General features: G+C 41.4%; 1 protein-coding gene across 3 annotated transcripts in view; it reads right to left on the bottom strand.

Moving 5' to 3' along the window:
- Positions 1-2719: 2719 nt before the first annotated feature.
- The window catches only part of rgl2 (ral guanine nucleotide dissociation stimulator-like 2), a 40920-nt gene continuing 24607 nt past the window's right edge, over positions 2720-19032 (bottom strand). For all 3 annotated transcript variants that reach the window (XM_015949757.3, XM_015949759.3, XM_015949758.3), the window contains 13 exons: positions 18270-18379; positions 17324-17539; positions 16566-16669; positions 15206-15290; positions 10946-11005; positions 10003-10089; positions 9885-9917; positions 9098-9219; positions 8932-9018; positions 5120-5213; positions 4733-4957; positions 4424-4538; positions 2720-3120 (listed from right to left, as the gene is read on the bottom strand). In XM_015949757.3, the coding sequence (XP_015805243.3) occupies positions 2939-3120; positions 4424-4538; positions 4733-4957; positions 5120-5213; positions 8932-9018; positions 9098-9219; positions 9885-9917; positions 10003-10089; positions 10946-11005; positions 15206-15290; positions 16566-16669; positions 17324-17539; positions 18270-18379 (1520 nt within the window). In that variant the 3' untranslated portion in view covers positions 2720-2938. The remainder of the gene's footprint in view (positions 3121-4423; positions 4539-4732; positions 4958-5119; positions 5214-8931; positions 9019-9097; positions 9220-9884; positions 9918-10002; positions 10090-10945; positions 11006-15205; positions 15291-16565; positions 16670-17323; positions 17540-18269; positions 18380-19032) is intronic.

Here is a 19032-nt window from a genome sequence, read left to right as displayed (position 1 = left end):
TTTGCAGGAAACGTATGATGCTCTCGGGTTTTAATTGTCCCAGCTTTCAAATTCGACAGCAAGTTGAGAAATATGCCGTTCATTTTAAAATTCACACACAAAAACCCAAAGTGGCAACAGGAAATTTGTGGTTCTTACAGCTACAGCTCTTTTCTGGCTCGTATTCGGAGGAGAAAGTTTGAAGCCGTTCTTGTTGGAAAGGAGATTTTAAAATATTCTGTTTTATGAACATACATTGTGGAAGAATCAGCTGATGCACACAAGATAAAGACCAACATGCGGAGAGGAATGCTTTTAGCTTTTCGTCACTGACTGATAAAAGTTCACCTCTGAGGAACTTTTCTCCCTTTTTTTGTGCTTTTAGATTTTCTTCTTGTGTCAGATTCCTACAAACTCTCTGACCTTGGAGATAAAGATGGCCGAATGAATAAAAAGCCTCCAGAGGTGTGCAATGATCTCATTACTTCCAGATGTCAGTGGACTCGAATAACGACATTTAATATTTTTGGATGGGAATGTGGAGTTTGTTATGACACAAAAACAACACAGTTCATAGAAAAGTAAATTTATTTCCACAAAATAGGACATCCTGTTTGTAGTGCATAAATAGGTTTGATGTGAAACTGCACAACACTGGAGTTTTTTTTTCTCCTCCATGTGTTCTCAATACATTCTGATGGGAAAGGTGAGCACCCAGTAGAAAAAAGGCACTAAAACAGCCAGGGGCACAGCGTTATGCTCACACAAGTAATCAAAATTACCCAGAATCCTCTCCCTGGCCCCGCAGTCCCAGTGCCTCGGCCAATCAGGAGGCCTCATCGGCGCCGAGAAGGAAATCAGAGGTCACACGATTCCTTTCGTAGTAACAAGTTTACATTAAACTTTGTGTTCAAAGCAAATTAAAACCTGGAGAAATTAATAATTCAGCTTTTGTTTGGTGGAAAAGTTCCAGTCTGGGAAAAAAAGTAAAGCTTTAAAAAACTGTCTTGCCTTTTTATGATTACATGAAAAAGCCAAAGCTGCGCATTTTTAAAGTGCTTGAAGTTTTTGTTTCTCCTAAAGCTGCAGTAATCTAGTTTTTCAGCTGGATTTTTAAAAAGGGGGGATTTTGTGGCCTATTTAATGTAAAAAAAAAAAAAAGATTATCTCTATCCTATAACTTCCTGAACAGCCTCAGTTTAAAGAATAAGAGTTAAGTTCTAACAGGACTGATGAGCTAATCGAGTACTGCCATAATTCCAGTGACGTGTGTGACATTAATTTATAATAAAAAACGCGGCCCTTCCTACGGGGAGAATTTCAGATGCACAGCACGAAAGCATTCCACGTTGCTGGTCCCGTAACATCACAAACTCACAGGAAAATTCCTAAATAGGTGTAGAAGACGATTTTCATGTTCACCCTGCATGAAAAACTCAGAGTGACCGATTATAATCAAAAATAATAATTACAAAATGGTTTAATTTTCCACGCCTTTAATACTTAAGCAAAAGAAAATCTGCACGTCTTTTATTTTGAAATCTGCTGTACGTTTTACACTGCTGATTTCTGTCTGGCTCGATCTAAAGTATGGAGCTTGATGTGGTCTGAAAGTGAAGAGCGTAAAAAGTTAGATATTTAGCGGAGCGCTGTTACACTACGCTCCTGGGACATATCCGGTTAACACCGCTACACACACGGTGGGAGGCTGGGGTAAAAGGGAAATTCAGGTGAACTAAAATAATTTTACTGTATCACATTTCCATAAAAAGATTTTGTCTTTCATTCCTCAGGGTTTTTTTTGTTTGTTGCTTTTAATTAAATTTCCTGGTAACTGGGAGAACAATCCCTCACTGACTTGCCACAAAGCAGAGTTTTGTCCTCCGTACTGTTTTGTCTTCCACTAGGGGGCAATATAGGATAGAAGCGCATAGGTAGAAGTGAATGAGAGAGTTAAGATGGATGCCTGAGACTGCTACGTGTGACGCAGGTTTGAATAAACCCTGGAAAAGGAATTAAATCCTTTGAGATTCTTTCGGATATAACTGCCGACCATAACGCGTACAAAAACTGACCCAGATTCTGTTCTTGTTGCTAGTAATGGACTCACATTTAAACTTTCCATCAATCAGATGTCTGTGACTTTATGTTTGCATGAATTTTTCTAATTTTGAAGATTGCTTTAAGATAACAGCAACCCACTTTGGTCTTGACTGTATTTGTACTAGTCGTTAGCGCATCAGTCCTGTCAGAGCTCTATTTATCTGAACAGAGGCCATTCAGGAGGCAAACATTAATTATTTATACCCCCTAAAATAGCCTAAGCATCCTTTTAACACAATTTTTTCAGTAATTAATGCAGCTTTGTGTTGATGCTGAAAAGGAAAAGTGACTTAATTCACGTCGTCTGCAGACAAAAGCTGAACTCCATCAAACCTTGAAGGTGTTTTTTTTCCTCTCTCAGTAAATCAGTTGTCAAAGCTCTTAGTGCTCACGCAACACTTGCATACAAAATATATAAATACATATAAAACCTGTAAATGTCTCTGCCATGCTTCAGTGGGCTGCTACACTTCTACAGCGGCACTTACACATCCTGCTCACTGAGTTGATTGAAATAAAATGCATCAAGTGCTACATGACAGCTACTTGCGAGCCAGCACCAAAAGCACTTAGGTAGGGGCCTTCAGTGCTCTTCCTCTTGGTTTTTTGCATATTTTGTAAGAATTGGGAAAGCTGACAGTGTTCCCCGGCAGCAGATGGCTCTTGATGAGCACGGCAGTGGTGCGCCTCGCTGAATGAATTCATTCATTAAAACACATGCAGGATTCTTCCCGGTTGGGTTCGGCAAAACAGACTTGGTAGGTGCACGGAAACGAGGCTTGTGTAGATTTTGCTTTTGCATGCAGCACTACTCCCCGACACACACACTCATGCATACGTTCGGATCGATCTAGTGTCAAAATAAAGTCCGGACCAGCCTCCTTCCTTTGGCCTTAATCCGAGGAAAAGTGGCGCTCGTCTCTGTGCTGATTGGCTGTAAGCCCAGTTGGGTGTTACCATCCTTCTTCCTCAGCAGGAAGTCAACACTAGATGATGTCATGGCATAGAACACATTTCCTGTAGCAGGAATGACCAGTTCTGGATTAGGAGAAGAAGAAGAGAGACGTGAAGTGTTATGTTTTTTAAAGCAGCAAGTAAAGGCAAGGCAGCTCTACATGTGTGGCACATTTTATACAAAGAGGCAATTCGATGTGCTTTCCAGCAGGAGAAGAATAAGATAAAAAGGCAAAGTTACAGTGCAGAAAAAAACATTCATTCAGAGGCTTATGAATCCATGAAAGTTTTCAATTTTGATTTAAAAGTTACCAGAGTTGGGGCAGGTTTGAGGTCATGAGGAAACTGATTCCATCTGTATGTAGCATAGTGGCTAAAAGCAGCTTCACCTGTTTGATTCTGACCTGGTTCTACCAGCTGACTGCTTCCTAAGGATCTCAGAGACCTGCTGGGGGTATACACTGCAAGGAAGTCCAACATGTATTCTGGCTCCATGCCATTGAGTGATTTATAAAGTAGTAGAAGCACTTTGACATTGATTCTGTAGTTTACTGGTAACCAGTGTAGAGATTTAAGAACAGGAGTGAAAACAAGTTAAACCAGAAGAGATTCAGGATCAGGCATAAGAATAGAAGAGAATTTTGATTATGAAAAATTTAGAGGTAGAACAACTCGATCTGATCATGGGGAATAATTAAGGTTGTGTGTCACCAAGTAGCAGGGCTTTTATTTTGATGGGTTTCAGCTTTGCTAAGTTTGCATCCTGTTTTGAATCCTATTCTAGTGTTTTCAGTATTTATTCATTCCAATAAATATGTTTTGTAACGGTAATAAATGATTTATAATTGTCTGCTTCCTGACAGCGTATCTTGACCTTAGTAAACCATGTTTGCCTTTGCCTGCCTTTTTCCTGTTCCTGTTTGCTAGTCCAACTGTCCACCTTTGGGACAAATTTGACTTTCTATAGTTTCTTTCCACTCTGGATACTTTCTCTGAAAAGGTTCAGAACTTAGCTCCATAGTTTTATTGTCCAAATCTGATCAAGCAGCATAAAACAGATGGAAAACACAGAGTTGCAAGCTGTGCCCCTTTTACCTTCCCATTTAAAAGGCAGTAGTTGTCCATTAAAGAGTGGCTACATAATGCTATAATACAATGCTTTATGTTTTTCAGGGGAAAAGAAATTCCTGTGGAAATATTTAATTATGATACATTAAAAATACACATTTTTATTCCATTTCATCCATTTTCTGGACCAGATTAAACAAAATAAGATAATAAACAGCTATTCCCTTTTAGATTAAAATCTCAAAAAGATGGAAATTTGATCTTCGTGGATAAAACTTTTGTCCTCGACTGGATTCTGTTTGAGTCAGGAAGTTCGTACCTTTTCCTTCTGGCAGAAGCTGGATCAGCTCGTATCTGGACGCCTGTTTGGGGTCCTGACTGTGTTTCTCCAGGGCGGAACTGATCACCGTGGGGGTCTTGTCATTACTCGTAACCTGAGTGGAAACAGGAGAACAATGAATTGGACAGCTCCATTTGCTGTAATGATACCCTGACTCTGTTGTATCTGAGGATCGGATACTGATGACTATTATTACGGGGGTGCGTGTGCAGAGAGCAGCTGCAAGTGCAGCCTAACTTCAGCAGCATGTCTGCAGCTTCTTAGCTCTGAAGTCAAGTGTTTGGGTACCAGAATGCTTCTGTACAGGTTCCCATCCTGTAAGGCCATTCGTATCCTGATGATCCGCATGTCGGGCCCCGACCCCTGGATGTTACTGGGGGGGTTGTTGCCACAGGAGGCCGATCGGCGGTGGGATTTAGTAGGAGAGGATGGAGTCAGCGTGGTGGGGGTGGACTCGTTGGTTGAAGGGGAGGTGTCCACATCCAGACAGGACACAGATGGAGATCTCATATGCTACAACAGAAAATACATTAATAGTGATGTTGAATAACATTAATTAAAAAAACAGCTCTGAAGTCAGGGTCTGTGACCAGTAATAATAATAATAATAATAGTAATAGTAATAATAATAATAATAATAATAATAATAATAATAATAATAATAATAATAATAACCTTTGTTAGTTTTGAGAAGAAGTTATTGACGGGTGAGTGAAAGTAAAAGAGGCTGTCGTTGTCAGCAGCCAGGCTGGTCCGGGAGTTGCTCAGACTGGAAAAGAGACAGCACATTAAAACAGCAAATTAAAGACCAAGTTCACTTGTTTTCCCAACACATTTGCAGTGGTCTCCTGGCCTAGAAATCTAAACAGGCCATAGCAGCAGCTAAAGGATTTTGCTCTGCATAGAAGCCTCAGCAGCCCAACCAGTCTTGTATCTTGCCAGTCACAGCGCTCTATCAGTGTGGTGGGTGGGATGGTAAATGGTAAATGGCCTGTATTTGATATAGCGCCTTCTAGCGTCCTGGAACTCCTCAAGGCGCTTTACAACACAGTCATTCACCCATTCACACACACATTCACACACTGCTGGGGATGAGCTACGATGTAGCCACAGCTGCCCTGGGGTGCACTGACGGAGGCGAGACTGCCGAGCACTGGTGCCACCAGTCCCTCCGACCACCACCAGCAGGCAACGTGGATTAAGTGTCTTGTCCAAGGACACAACGACAGCAACAGACTGAGCGGGGCTCGAACCTGCAACCTTCCGATTACAGGGCGAGCACTTAACTCCTGTGCCACCATCGCCCCATGATGTTACTGCGACTGAGCTAAACAACAAAGATGGCGTTGGGTTGATTGAAACTGCTTTGGCATCAGCTTTGGCCTATTTAGACTTGGGCTTTTCTTTGAGACAAGAGCAGATAAAGGCACTTAAGTTCTTTATTTAGAAAAAGGATGCATTTGCATCTTCTTTGACAATGTATGGTGGACCACCCCATTGACTGACTTCCATTATTTGTTGTCCAATAGCTGCAACCAAAGATACTGCCCCACGACTGAGATCTGTTTATGGTTCGTGGCCAGACTAAATATTCACATATAATGCCAGGCTACTGGTTTCAATTATAAATGAATGCCTAATGAGTCTTCCTCTGTGGGACAAAAGCTCTGGCGCTTCTGTTTCTGGAACTAGAAGTGAGCCAGGTGAGAAGTGAGCAGAAAGTGGCAGGATTTGGAGGTATCCGGAAATCTTATCTCTGATTGGGTGACAGCTACATGACTTTACCACTGACTCCGTTTGCTCAACAACGTTGATCTCCTTAAATAACACAAGCTCTACCATGTTGTGGAGTTGCTAATGCTTAACGTTAGCGTTAATTAAATGTTTCTAGGTGGAAAGATGAATGGCTGGTCATCCAAAATCTCCATTAACACCCTCCTGTTGTCACTAGCTGCTTTTTCCAGGAGCTGAACGACCGGATCACATCAGAAGCGGAAGCGCAACGATGCGCCGTGGAATGACGAGCATTTCTAGTTGGTGCCCTTGTTAACCTATGGTCTCGGTCACGTCAGATGCGAAGCGCCACGAAGGCTTGCACCATGCTGTGATCGTTTCGGTGTGTGCTCAAATTTTTAGTGAGCTTTGAGTGATTTGCGGCAATTCTGGCAGGAAGTCAATCCCTAACAGAAGAGGCAGGCCGGCAAATTTAAAATAAAAATTTTCAAAATGAAACACAGCGATTGATGAATGTGATCATTTGTGTATCTTAACTGAATAGAGAGATGAAAATGAACAAAGACACACACACACACACACTCCTGCGGAAAAACATAACGTTTCCATCATTTTAAATGCAGTTTTTACTAAAGATGAATTTAATAAATGTGAATACAAACAAATATGTTAAATTCGAAGTTGACAATAGCACTGTACACTACCACTAACACTAGTTTATTTACTTGCCCATTTAGAAAGGAACTGGTCTACAAAACAGCAGCAGGATCAGCGCAGTTTCTGATATTAAACAAGCAGGGCAAACTAGTTACACACACACACACACACACACACACACACACACACACACACACACACACACACACACACACACACACACACACACACACACACACACACACACACACACACACACACACACACACACACACACACACACAGCAAGAGCACAGGGGGTGGGGTGGGAGGGGTTGGAAAACAGTAGGTGTGAGCAGAAGCACTCGTCAGAAATTCTCGCCTGATGGGAACAGAGGAGCAGCGGGCAGCGTGCGAATTTCGTGAGCGATTTGCTTCGCAGCTGATGTGATCCCGGCGTAAATCAACAACAGCGTTCCCTGTCGTGAGCCGAGATGGGTGCGTCCATGAATGTTAATTTGACAATGTGACGTGCAATTGTCACTGGCTTTTCTAATCCGAGTGTTTAAGTCTATTTTCTGTTGGCGGCTAATACAGGAAATAGGGGTGGACGACTATTTTCATGTTTTGGCCTGCATGCCTACCTCAGAGTAACCGATTATTTTCTAAAATAACAAGTAAAACATGGTTTCTTAGCGAACTTGACCTTTAAAGAAAACACTAAACACTTTTGGTCAGAATGAAAACTGAATCATTTTGATTGTTTTATGAATCCAGGAGTTAATAAAATAACCATGGGTATAAAATCAGCTTCAACTTGTCTTATTAATAAACCTTGCATTTACTCTGATACCTCCAGTGCCTAACAGTGGTAAATTAAAAATAATTAAATGTTTCTAGGTGGAAAGATGAATGGCTGGTCATCCATAATCTCCTCTAACACCCTCCTGTTGTCGCTAATGCTTGTTCTCAGCTGCTGCCTGTGTGTTCCAGTCACAGTTGTATTACTGGCTCCTGATTGGCTCTTCATTACTTTCTAGAACAGGCATCACTAACTTCAGTCCTCTAGGGCGACCATGCTGCCAACACACCTGAATCACAAGTTTTAATCACCTCCCTACCATGTTTGTATCCTGATATTGTATCTATCCATCCATCCATCTCTATATCAGTGTTGATAAACCTTAAAGGATGACATTCCCCTGGTAACTACAATAAGGGGGAGGAGCCAAACCGTTGTCACTGCATACATTGGCGTCCCCAAGGGGTGTTCCAAGGCAATTTCTGTCCACACCCATGGAAAACCAGTGTTCTTTTAATGAGTCATATTAACATTCACACAAACCATCAATTTATGAAAATGAATAAAAGAGCATTTATTGCAGGCTAAACTTTCCCAGAGTTACCACAAGGATCAATTTTCACCGGCCCCATGGCCACCCCTATGAAACTTTTCTGGGGTGCCACTTGCTGCATCTGGATATTCCACACACTTTTGAGGCTCCTGATGGAGTAAAATTTTCACTTTTCCAGATTACTGTGAGAGCATTAAATCCACCAAGCAGCCCAAAACAAATAAACACCAACAGGAGAATATTCAAAGGGATTTGGTTCATTTTTAGGAATTCTACTTGCATTTTTAGGTTATTCATCCACAGTCCTTACAGTTTACTACCTGTTATTAAAAGCGACATCAGGATGGATTCATTTTTTTTTTTTGCAGTTGTCACAACAAATAAATAATCAACTAAACAAACATTTCCTGACTTAAGTAAATTTGCTGTATAAACATTTGTCTGCTTTTGAAATAAATTTGACCTTCATGCTAACCCACTTACTGTATCAGCCACAACAACAAAATCCTATTACGGTTGCTGTGACCACACTGGCTCGGACATCGTTTACCTTGGTCTAGATTGCAAGCTTTTTCATTCGATGATCCATTTAACATATTTTTGCGTCTCAGAGTTCTTTAAAACGAAAAAAAAAAATCTGACTCATATCATCCTGTTTCAACATTAAATGATTGGTCCAGGTTTCCAGACACTAAATTTCTTAATAGTCAGCGCCAGTGTGGTAATAAGGTGTTGTGTTACACCTGGTTGTGCATCACTTACCCTGGACACTGGGTGATGATGACAGTTGGGGCAAGGCCGCGAGGACTCGGGTCGCAGGGAGCTTCGATCTCATTGGACAGTCTGTAGCTGCAGTTAAATATCAGTCAGTGAAAGTAAAACTGAGTCATGCAAAGGTTTTAATGTGCGTGACACTATTTAAACATACCTCTGCTCCTCTGTCAGCGTGGGTACGCTGTAATACCACTGTAAGAAGCTCTCGTCAGCAGTGAAAACACAGTTTTTGCAGGACGACTGCAGGAGACGGATTTGAGCCAAAACCTCAAATTCCTGTTAAAAAAAGAGCTTCATCGTGACATTGTTTCACAATTTAAAACACTCATGTCAGCTGACTGGGGAAGCACGTCAGAATGAACCATTTCCTCCTTCTGGGTCGACACTGCTCACATGATAAACTAAAGCCGTACACCTTTCAGAATGTTATTGCGGGATCTGCTGGCTGGTGTTAGCTCAGTCCAAGATGGCCGATGCAGTTAATCAACATTAACCCTCTGGAGGCAGGCGTTGCAGATTTGCAATGGTAAAACCTACCTACCTGGTTACTCCACCTACGTATTTCATGAGCATTTTTAACTCAGAAGTACCCCTGAAGGACTCAGTTGTTCGTCCTTTTATCAAAAATTATTTTGAGCCTTAGAGGGTCAAAAAAATAGATCTCAGTCAATTTTACAGATATTAAGCTAAAGTCTGGCTTCCAGGTGGCCGAGGCTATTTCACAAAATAGACTCTTAGTGCGAACAGATTGCACGACTTCTTGCAATGTTGCATGAGATTGTGCAAAACATTATTTTCCAGATTTGACCAAAAATTTCGATCTCGACACCTTAGTTTGAAAATGACATGGATTAATTCAACATCGGCTTCATGAGACGTAATTCTTATCCCACTAAAATCTGACTTTGACCTCTTTAAATGATTCACATTTCAATGCTCACCCTTCTCCTCTTGTCAAAGTTGATGTAGCCGTTCTGCAAAGAGATCAAGAGCATCAGGTCTGTCGGGAAGTTTTAAAGAAACACCTTAAGGAACGTAACAGAAAGGAGCTCCGCTTACATCCAGCCGGTCTTTGACTGCTGTGTCCAGCATGGTGAGGTCAGTGAGGAAGATTCCCAGGTAGGGCACGGTGCCCTGAGCGTTGGACTGTGTTCAAAAAGAAAAAAAGTGTTTCATCAGTTCCCCTGAGGTTTGCATTTGCAACCCAAAGAGCCCACCTAGAGATGGATTTCAGAGCAGCTTCCTGCCTGCAGCTATTTCTCACAGGATTCAGCAGATCACACAGAAACACAGCTGCTTCACTTTGCTGCTGCATGCTGCTCACACCTTCGTGAAACTGCTGACGCCCTCTCCAGCTCAGCAGAAGTGGCACCATGATCAATATCTAAATGTTCTGAACTCAGCCGGGAATACACTTCGTATAGAGCATCCTCAGTCCTTTATAATCCTTCAAATACATCTGAATGTAAGTTTATGTGATTACAGCCTAAACTGAATTTCTGCTCTCTAACTTTCCCGTTGCTAAAGACCCTTTTGCAGGCTGTTACATCATACTGAACATTTCCAAAGTCTCCATTATGGCCCATGGGGGTGAACGGCCCTTCAGGCTAAAACATTTCATATTCATCCCAGACGTGGGCTGTAAAGTTAGAGAGAAACAATCTTTTTTCATACGTCAGAGATTCAGCCTCTGCAAAAAACATCACGAGGTCATTTTTTCAAGATACTCCTCTGGTACTGGAGCTACAACATCTTGTTGATGCAGCCTCAAAGGATTCAACACTCCAGTGAGAATAATTCACAGATTTTGAGCCATGAGTGTAAACTCACTCAGTGTGTGTGTGTGTGTGTGTATGTGTATGTGCTAGACCGTTTCATCCTCCTGCAGCTGCGAGCTGACCTGTCCAACAACAGACTCCTCAGCTGTCAGGACTTTAAGGCCAGTTTGTTGTTCCATGACCCAGTGATCCTGCAGCCCCAGCAGCACGTCCGCTCCACTTACCCTGTTAGAGTGTTTGTTGTTCAGCCTGTTGTCAAGGTTGGCAAACTTTGAAGTCCCTTCCTGCAAGACAAAAACCAGGGAAAAGCTTGGAATCTAATAACCTTCTAACTTCTTCAGCTATTCGGATCAGAAAGGCAGGGGCACCATAAAGAACGGATAGGTTAGGACGATTCTAAGGGCCGAAGTGTCACAAGCGTGCCGGTGAGTGACATGGAGGTGAGGATCCACACGCGGGTGAGGAAGGAGGCAGACAGGAACATTTAAAACAAGGATTTAATCAGGAGCACGTAGGACAATGAAACAATGAACCAACCAGACAAAATGGACTAACAGGGTTTAAATACAGGAGGAGCTGGGACCTTGGGTGATTGGGAGGCGAGAGGCAGGTGGGAGTAATTAACATGGACACAGGACTGAACAGAATGGGGAGACAGGACAGGGTGTGACACGAAGACTGACAGGGAGCACATTTATTTTATTTAGAGTCAATTTTAATTAATTTTAAAAATCATGATTAATACTTTAGTCATATTTAAGAAAGTTTCCCTTGGCGGTGCCTCGTTTACTTCCCTTTCTTCAAACTAATGATGACCCAATTATGGCGCTGAGGACCGATACCCATTTCTCATTCTGGAACATCCCTGAGCTATGATACTGTAATCAGTCTATTCCAATTCAGGCCCGTTTAGAACTTCTGGGTAATTTTACATTCACATGTCTGTCTATCACTGGGTCAGCCCAGTAGGAACATTTTGGGACAGGAACCAAATGAGCTCCTAATCTAGGGTAAGTCCTCAGAAAGGCCCAGTAGAGCCACTGAGTGGGACTTGTGGATAACTTGTGCTGATTTGTAACTCGTGACCAATTTTGCCACAGTTACCTTAAAGGGGCATTATGGAAGTTTGACAGCCAAAACATGTATAGAAATAATAAATTTCTTCTTCATACATTCTCCTGCAATGCCCTGGTCCTGTAGAATGAGCCCTGGCATTTTTACTGTGATTGCCTGTTTTTCTGTAAAATCACAGAAAAAGAGAGCTGCTCGGGTCGAGCAGGCTGCTTCATGCGCGTTCACACTCAGGCATAGCCCGTAGCATTTGCTATCAGTAGCTTTAGCAGCAGAGAGAGAGGTAGTGCCAACTCAGCGACTTTGTCGCTGTTCCTAACGCCTAGTGACAAACCTAGCTACATTTCTGAGGACCCTTAGCTACTTTCTTCTAGATATTTCCTGCAAATTAGCAACAAAATAGCCATTTTCGCTCCGAACCGTTCTTTGAACGTTGTTTCAACTATCATCAAGGATATAAAAGTTACAGATACAAAAGACATCCCTGGTGCTTTAGCTCACCTAGTTAAACGTCGGACTCTCGTGCCGGAGAACTGGGAACGATTCTGGATGTGAACACGTTTATTGAGAGTTTATTTTTTACATTAATGGTATATTTTTTACAGTAAGATGCCCAAATTTTTATTTGAGACTCGCCGAACGGCTTTGAATTCACAGATAAAAAAGATGTGGGTTCAACTTTCATTTTGGAACAATTTTTCAAGCAAGGGAAGGGATGATCTGTGAAGCTGACGGACTGACCCATCTTAAACCTTTGTCAACCAAATTATTTAATTAATTAGCTGCACGTTCTCCTGTCCTCTGGGCCACACACACACACACACACACACACACACACACACACACACACACACACACACACACACACACACACACACACACACACACGGGACTGTCTCAGCTGTTATTTTCGTTAAGGAGTGTGCACGTACAGTATGCGCGGCTCGTGCACGAGCCTACTATTGAAGCTGCCGTTATGCTTTTGGCCTGAGGGGGCAATCGCGAGCATGAAAATTCAAAACTCCGTAAAGTCCCTTTAAAATAGCCATTTGATTACTGACTACGTCATTCAAAAGTAACCAAGTTACTTTACTTATTTCTGTATGACAAAAATTAGATTAGAAATAACTTTATGAATTACTTTGAACAGCTGCTACTAATTCTAATCGTTGCCTCTACATAAAAACAAGGAATTGGTTCTGTGATGCTGCACTGCATTGGGAAGAGAGCTAGCAGCTAGCATCCAACATGAGCAACTTTAGACACATTGACAAAAAGCTGAACAGCATCGGGATCCCATTCCTCAAAATGGAACCGCTACTCGCGGTGCAAAATTAACACCAACCAAAAATAGCACCATCAGAACACAGAACAAAAGACAAACAAAAGTCAACATAAACATAAGCAATAAAACGCCAACAAAACACCTGAAAACACACAAAATTGGACAAAACAACTGAAAATCAGCTACCCACAATGCACCTCGCCTCTTGTCTAATCCATGGTGGGCGGAGCCAAACATGGTTGCACAAAACTAGTAACCAGTAACGCATAGTTTCTTGAAAAAGTTACTTTAATCTGATTACTGATATGGAAATAGTAATGGGTTAGATTGGTTGTTACCTGAAAACGTGGTCATTTTAGAGTAACGCACTACTAAGTAATGCGTTATCGGCATCACTGCTCAAGGCCTAGCCAAACAACTGGCATTTGTAAAATTGGGAGAGCTGCTGGTGAAGTGGAGTGGAAGGAAACGACAATTAGCACCAATAACCACAGTTTTTAAACTCACAACAGCAAAAACTGAGGCAGAAATTCCCCACAATGGCGTAATTAATGACACATTATGGTTTCATAGAGCAACGTAAAAATTGAATTGATTTAATCATGGCATATTTTGACAGAATAAAACTTTTAATGTTTTAAAGTCGGTGAATGACTTTAGGCGCTGATCAAAAATGTCACTAACTGCCAAAGCAATGGCGATATTCTGATGTCTTAGGAAAGTCCTGAAAGGGCTGACTCTGTATGGAGCCATTACATATCCTGCTCATTTTTCTCCTTCCCAGAAATTCCAGAATGTTTTATCATAAAAATTAACAAGAGCATTGTAGGAAGATCTGTTTTGTTAGCATGAATTATTACCTATGATGAGTTCAGAGACTGGGAAAAATGTCAGATTTGCTGTTGCATGTCAACAGTAAGATCTGAGTACCCATTAGATCGATAATGCTGAACATGGATTAATTCCTATCAGCTGACTTGTTTTAGTTTTCTTTTTGAACGAACTTGGATGCTCTACCAATGATGTGTTGAGCTTGTTATGCTTCACAAACTCAGGAAAACCAGTGAAAGCACGCATGTCCAAACCGTGTTTTTACAAAACCAGAAGACAGTTTTGTGAATCATTTGACTCTTGCAGCCGGTCTGCTGGCTGGAGCTGTTTGACGAGCTTTAGGATGAAAGGCAGAGACTAGAGTCAGAAAAGAAGAGTTTCTGTTTTCCTGGCAAAGCTCAAAGTAAAGCTTTTAAACTAAAAAGAAAAGGTTTTGATATATTCCTTTGGGAGTGAAAATGAAGAAGTGTGCTCTACACCGCTGAAGCAAAGAGATAATAGTTCAGCAATTTTTCTCAAAATCACAGACAAAGTGGAATCTGTTATGCTTGTTTTTTAAATGAAGAGAAAATGCAGATCTGGTCTTTTTAGTCTCTGAACACCACAAACTGCTCTCGGATACAAATCCCACAGAGAGGAATGTCATGCTGCTGGTAAAATTATGGGATGCAAAGAGTCAAGATGAGTAATAAACATGAGACGACAACACTGAGAGGCTAAAAAGACTAGAATAATTAATAAGGATGTTCTTTGGTTACAGATTTCGCTCACACAGACGATGCTTCTGATTGACGTGGTGTTGCACACAAACAGGGACACTAAATGATGGGAGCGTGACTAACTTCTGTTCCCCACGAAGGTTTGAGCTCATTCAGCAAACAGCAATTAGCAAATCTCAGGTGAGACCCAAAACAGTCTCAAAAGCATCATGGCTTCCTCCTGTCATTAACTACGTAAAAACAGAAATGTTTTCTCACATTTGAGAAAAGGTGAAAAAAAAATTGCATCTTTGAAGTTTTATAAGGCGTAAAAGCATCAAACAGAATCCAAAAGCAGCAAAGATCTTAGTAAAAAATATTCCTGGAACAAAGTCAGAACATTACAAACACGTAAAACCATGAGTGTAGAACCGCCGAAGGTCTGAATGTCTGTCAGTTTTACCACCAAATCCCAAAATCACTGTTCTGTGACCCCACTAGGCTCTGAGATGATTCAGCGTCTGATCCGGGTTTAAACTTCCTCCAGATTCCCAAACCGAAGAACCCATTCCCACTTTGTCCTTCGTGTAACAGCTCACCTCCTTCAGGAGTTCTCTGCTATGTGAATAGTTGTCCTTCTCTGAGAATATTTCTGATAGCTCCTCGTATCTCCTCAAGGCCTCCCTGTGAAGAAAAATAAACATCAGCCAGAGATTCATGAGCGTTCTAGTAGCGTTTGAGGTCATGGCAAAAGTTCAGGAGTAAATGGAACAAAGAAGCATTAAGCTGAGATTTCATTTTAAAGTTAGAACTTTGGAAAATAAACTTTATATTTGTGTCTTTGTGAAGTTAAAGGTTGAATATGGAACAATTTAATATAAAGCTATATTAAAAAAAATAACACCTCAGGGGCATTTAGAGGTGTGCAGGATGAAGGTACAGTATTTTCTTTAAAGCTTTATTTTAATTAAACAATAAGCAAATATTTATTTTGATGGACACAACACTGGGTGGTTTATGTTAAGGTCTACCAGCCAATAGGGGGCACCATTGCGGGTTGCCTAACAGTCCGCTCGGCACAGTGAGGTTGGCACTGTGGAAAATGGTGAACTCAGCATGCCAAGCAACTGCTTCTGAGCCCAGAAGGTAAATGAAAGAGGCGAGGCTGCCGAGCACAGGCGCCACTGGTCCCTCCGACCACCACCAGCAGGTTAGATGGGTTAAGTGTCTTGCCCAAGGACACAACAGCAGAATTCTCTATCCGGAGCCAGTATCGAACCTGCAACCTTTCGATTACTGGACAACCCACTCTACCTGTTGAGCTACTGCTGCCCAAGGTGTCATTATCCTTCTCAAAAGATGAGCAAAAAGATCTAAAACCAGAGTGAGTTTAGGTGACGCCTACAACAGATGCACCCAAATAAAAAACGTCACGTATCGGAGAGAACCTGGTGTCCCGATGGCTGGAAACCTGGTTCTATTGTTGCAACTCCCACCTCCACACACTAGATGCTGCTATGGTGATCGTGTTGAATATTCAACCTTTGTACAGGAGCTTTAAAGCTGTTACAGCAAATTTTAACAACATAGTATAACTACAAATACCTTCTTCTTCTTCTTCTTCTTCTTCTTCTTCTTCTTCTTCTTCTTCTTCTTCTTCTTCTTCTTCTTCTTCTTCTTCTTCTTCTTCTTCTTCTTCTTCTTCTTCTTCTTCTTCTTCTTCTTCTTCTTCTTCTTCTTCTTCTTCTTCTTCTTCTTCTTCTTCTTCTTCTTCTTCTTTAGTTTTAATCAATCCGAGCAAACTGTTTTTTTTTGTTCTTATTGTAATAAATCTAATAAATATAAATGTTATTAAAACATTTTAGTCTGTCTGCTACTTCTTTTGACTTTTTCACATCATACATCTATAAACCAGTTTAGGGGGATCTGAATCACAAAAGTTGGAATGGGGAGTCGCACCTGTCGGTCTCCTGCCACGTTCTCCTCAGCCTGTGGATTGGGTTGCTCTGCAGCGCCGACACCACGGCATACAGAGAGGAGAAATTCTTCCTTGCTCGACACTCCTGTAGGAGAACACACAGCTGAGTAGACTTATTTACATACAATCACAATATGACAATGAGTTTCCATATCCCGGGGGTCTGAATGGTAGGTGTTCTATAGATTTATGAGGGCAAAACTTTTGTTTATACAGAAAAACAAAGATTCAAACAGAATCTGCACATTTTAGAAGCCGAGATGAGCAAAACAACAGATCAGGTCATACAGAACAGGTTTTTAGTCTGACCTGGCCACACCGTTTCATGTTTTATTAAACACACATGCTGGTTTGGAAAAAAACAGATCTCTTTAATCTTGCACCATGATGCATTAAGTATTCTTTAGTTGTTTCTGTGTCCAGGAGAAAACCATAAATCAGGATTTCCACCCTGCTGCACTTTGCTCTCAAGCATCGATTGGAGGGAAATTACAGGAATGTGCAGACCCTGAGCTGAGAATGAGATTATAGTGAGAGGATTACTGGAGGTTTGTTGGAGGAAAAAAAAGACACAAGTGAGACTTTTAAAAGGCTTAAAATCGCCGACTGACAAAGTGCCAACGGTTTCATTTCAGGAGAATCCCATTTCCCACTTTCTGCCTGCTGAAACGACGAGTTTATGGTGAAAATCATTATTTTAAAGAAAAAAATAATATTTGGGGAGTTTTGTTGGTCTGACCTCAGCCACGCTGATCCATTTCTCCAGGAGCCGTGCTCTCTGCTGGCAGCGAAGCTTCGTGGGCCAAAGACAGGACGCTAAAACCGCGTTAGCCAGCTTGTTGAACTGACGTACGGTAGCTCGGACGGACCAACAGACTCCCTCCCTGCCCTTTTTGTCTCTCTGTGACCACAGGGAACCGAGGCAGTGGTACGGAACCAGACGGACAAACAGCTCCTGTAACACACACATATAAAACACACACATCAAGCAATGTGAGTCCTCCTGTTTACGAATGCTAGATCAACCAGGCTGCTTTAGGAGTCAAAGGGGACATGTTAAGTAACCTCCTGCATCCTTTTGTGCTGCCATGTGGGTCTCTACTGACTCTATAAACACTCCAAACTTGAAAAATATCTGTTTGGTTTTAGAAATTATGTGCCGTTTCAAAAAGTCCCCATTTGTGATGTCACAAGAGGAAAATTAGAATAGAACCACCTCTCTATGCAAGTGAGCTCTACTGCTGGAAGAGCAGCGACCCAACTCTTAGCCTCTCCCGGATATCGGAGCTTCTCAGCTTATAGCAGCCTGAGCAGGGTAGAGCTGGGTCTGGTCAGCTCCAGCTTGTTTTCCTAAAGTGGCAGAACTCTGGAACAGCTCGTTTTGGAAGGTACTGAAACTGTCAAGAAAAAAACTGCTGAAATTGGTTCATGTGAGAGAGATTTAGTGCAAAGTACTTCATAAACACGTTTGGTATCGACCATAAAACTATATTTAAAAAAGTCATAATATATCTTCTTAAGAAAAAATGTAACTAAATCTTCTGGAGTTTTGTGAGTGAAATAAATCAAACAGAAATCTAAAAACATATTTGTATGAAGAAATGGAGAACATTTGATACTGCAGAATGCAGAACAAACGACTCATGTTATCGTTAGAATCAAAGAATTTTTAAGGGCGAACTCACCGTTTCGATCTTGGTGAGCTGTTCTGCGATGAGAGAGGCGGAGAATCCCAGGATGTTGGTGGGTTCAAACTTAGAGGGGTCAGGAGGAGCACTGGTGAAACTGCTCTGATCTACAAAGAGACGAGATCGATGAAATTCACACATTCATACAAGAGGTTCTTTAAAGGAAAATCACCTACTGCCACAGAAATGATGGACTTTTAGTTGTCTTGATCAAATTTTGAACATATTATTATGCACCATCTCAAACAACGTCACATACTAAAATATTAACACAGTACCTGTAAAATTAACTGATTTGGAGCCTTTGTGTGTGTGTGTGTGTTTTCTAACATTTGACTCCAAAATTGATTCAGTTGTGGATTAAAATCCAGTCTAATGTACCTGGTAATTTCTCCTGTGATTTATGGAATATTTTACTGTTTGTGAAAATAGAATGTTTTTTTTTTCATCTCTGACTGTTAAGCTAATTAAATGCAAAAATGTATTCATTTCTTAGCTTGTTTTAAGGATTGTGCTTCTAATCCCTGTTTGAGATGACCTTTGGAGATAATTTAGCAGCGACCCTAAAGACACCAAGAGATTAAAGACCAAGTTCACTCATTTTTTTATCACATTTGCAGTGGTCTCCAGTGTAGATGAATGCCTTGTGAGTCTATTTCTGCGGGACAAAAGCTCTGACGCTCCTGTTTCAGGCAGTAGAAATGAGCCACAGCAGAGGAGAGCTAAACGCGGCAGGGTTTGGAGTCATATTTCCTGATAT

Source organism: Nothobranchius furzeri, chromosome 5 (assembly GCF_043380555.1).
Source record: "Nothobranchius furzeri strain GRZ-AD chromosome 5, NfurGRZ-RIMD1, whole genome shotgun sequence".
NCBI classification, from domain to species: domain Eukaryota; kingdom Metazoa; phylum Chordata; class Actinopteri; order Cyprinodontiformes; family Nothobranchiidae; genus Nothobranchius; species Nothobranchius furzeri.
This window is presented reverse-complemented; position numbering and strand designations above follow the sequence as displayed.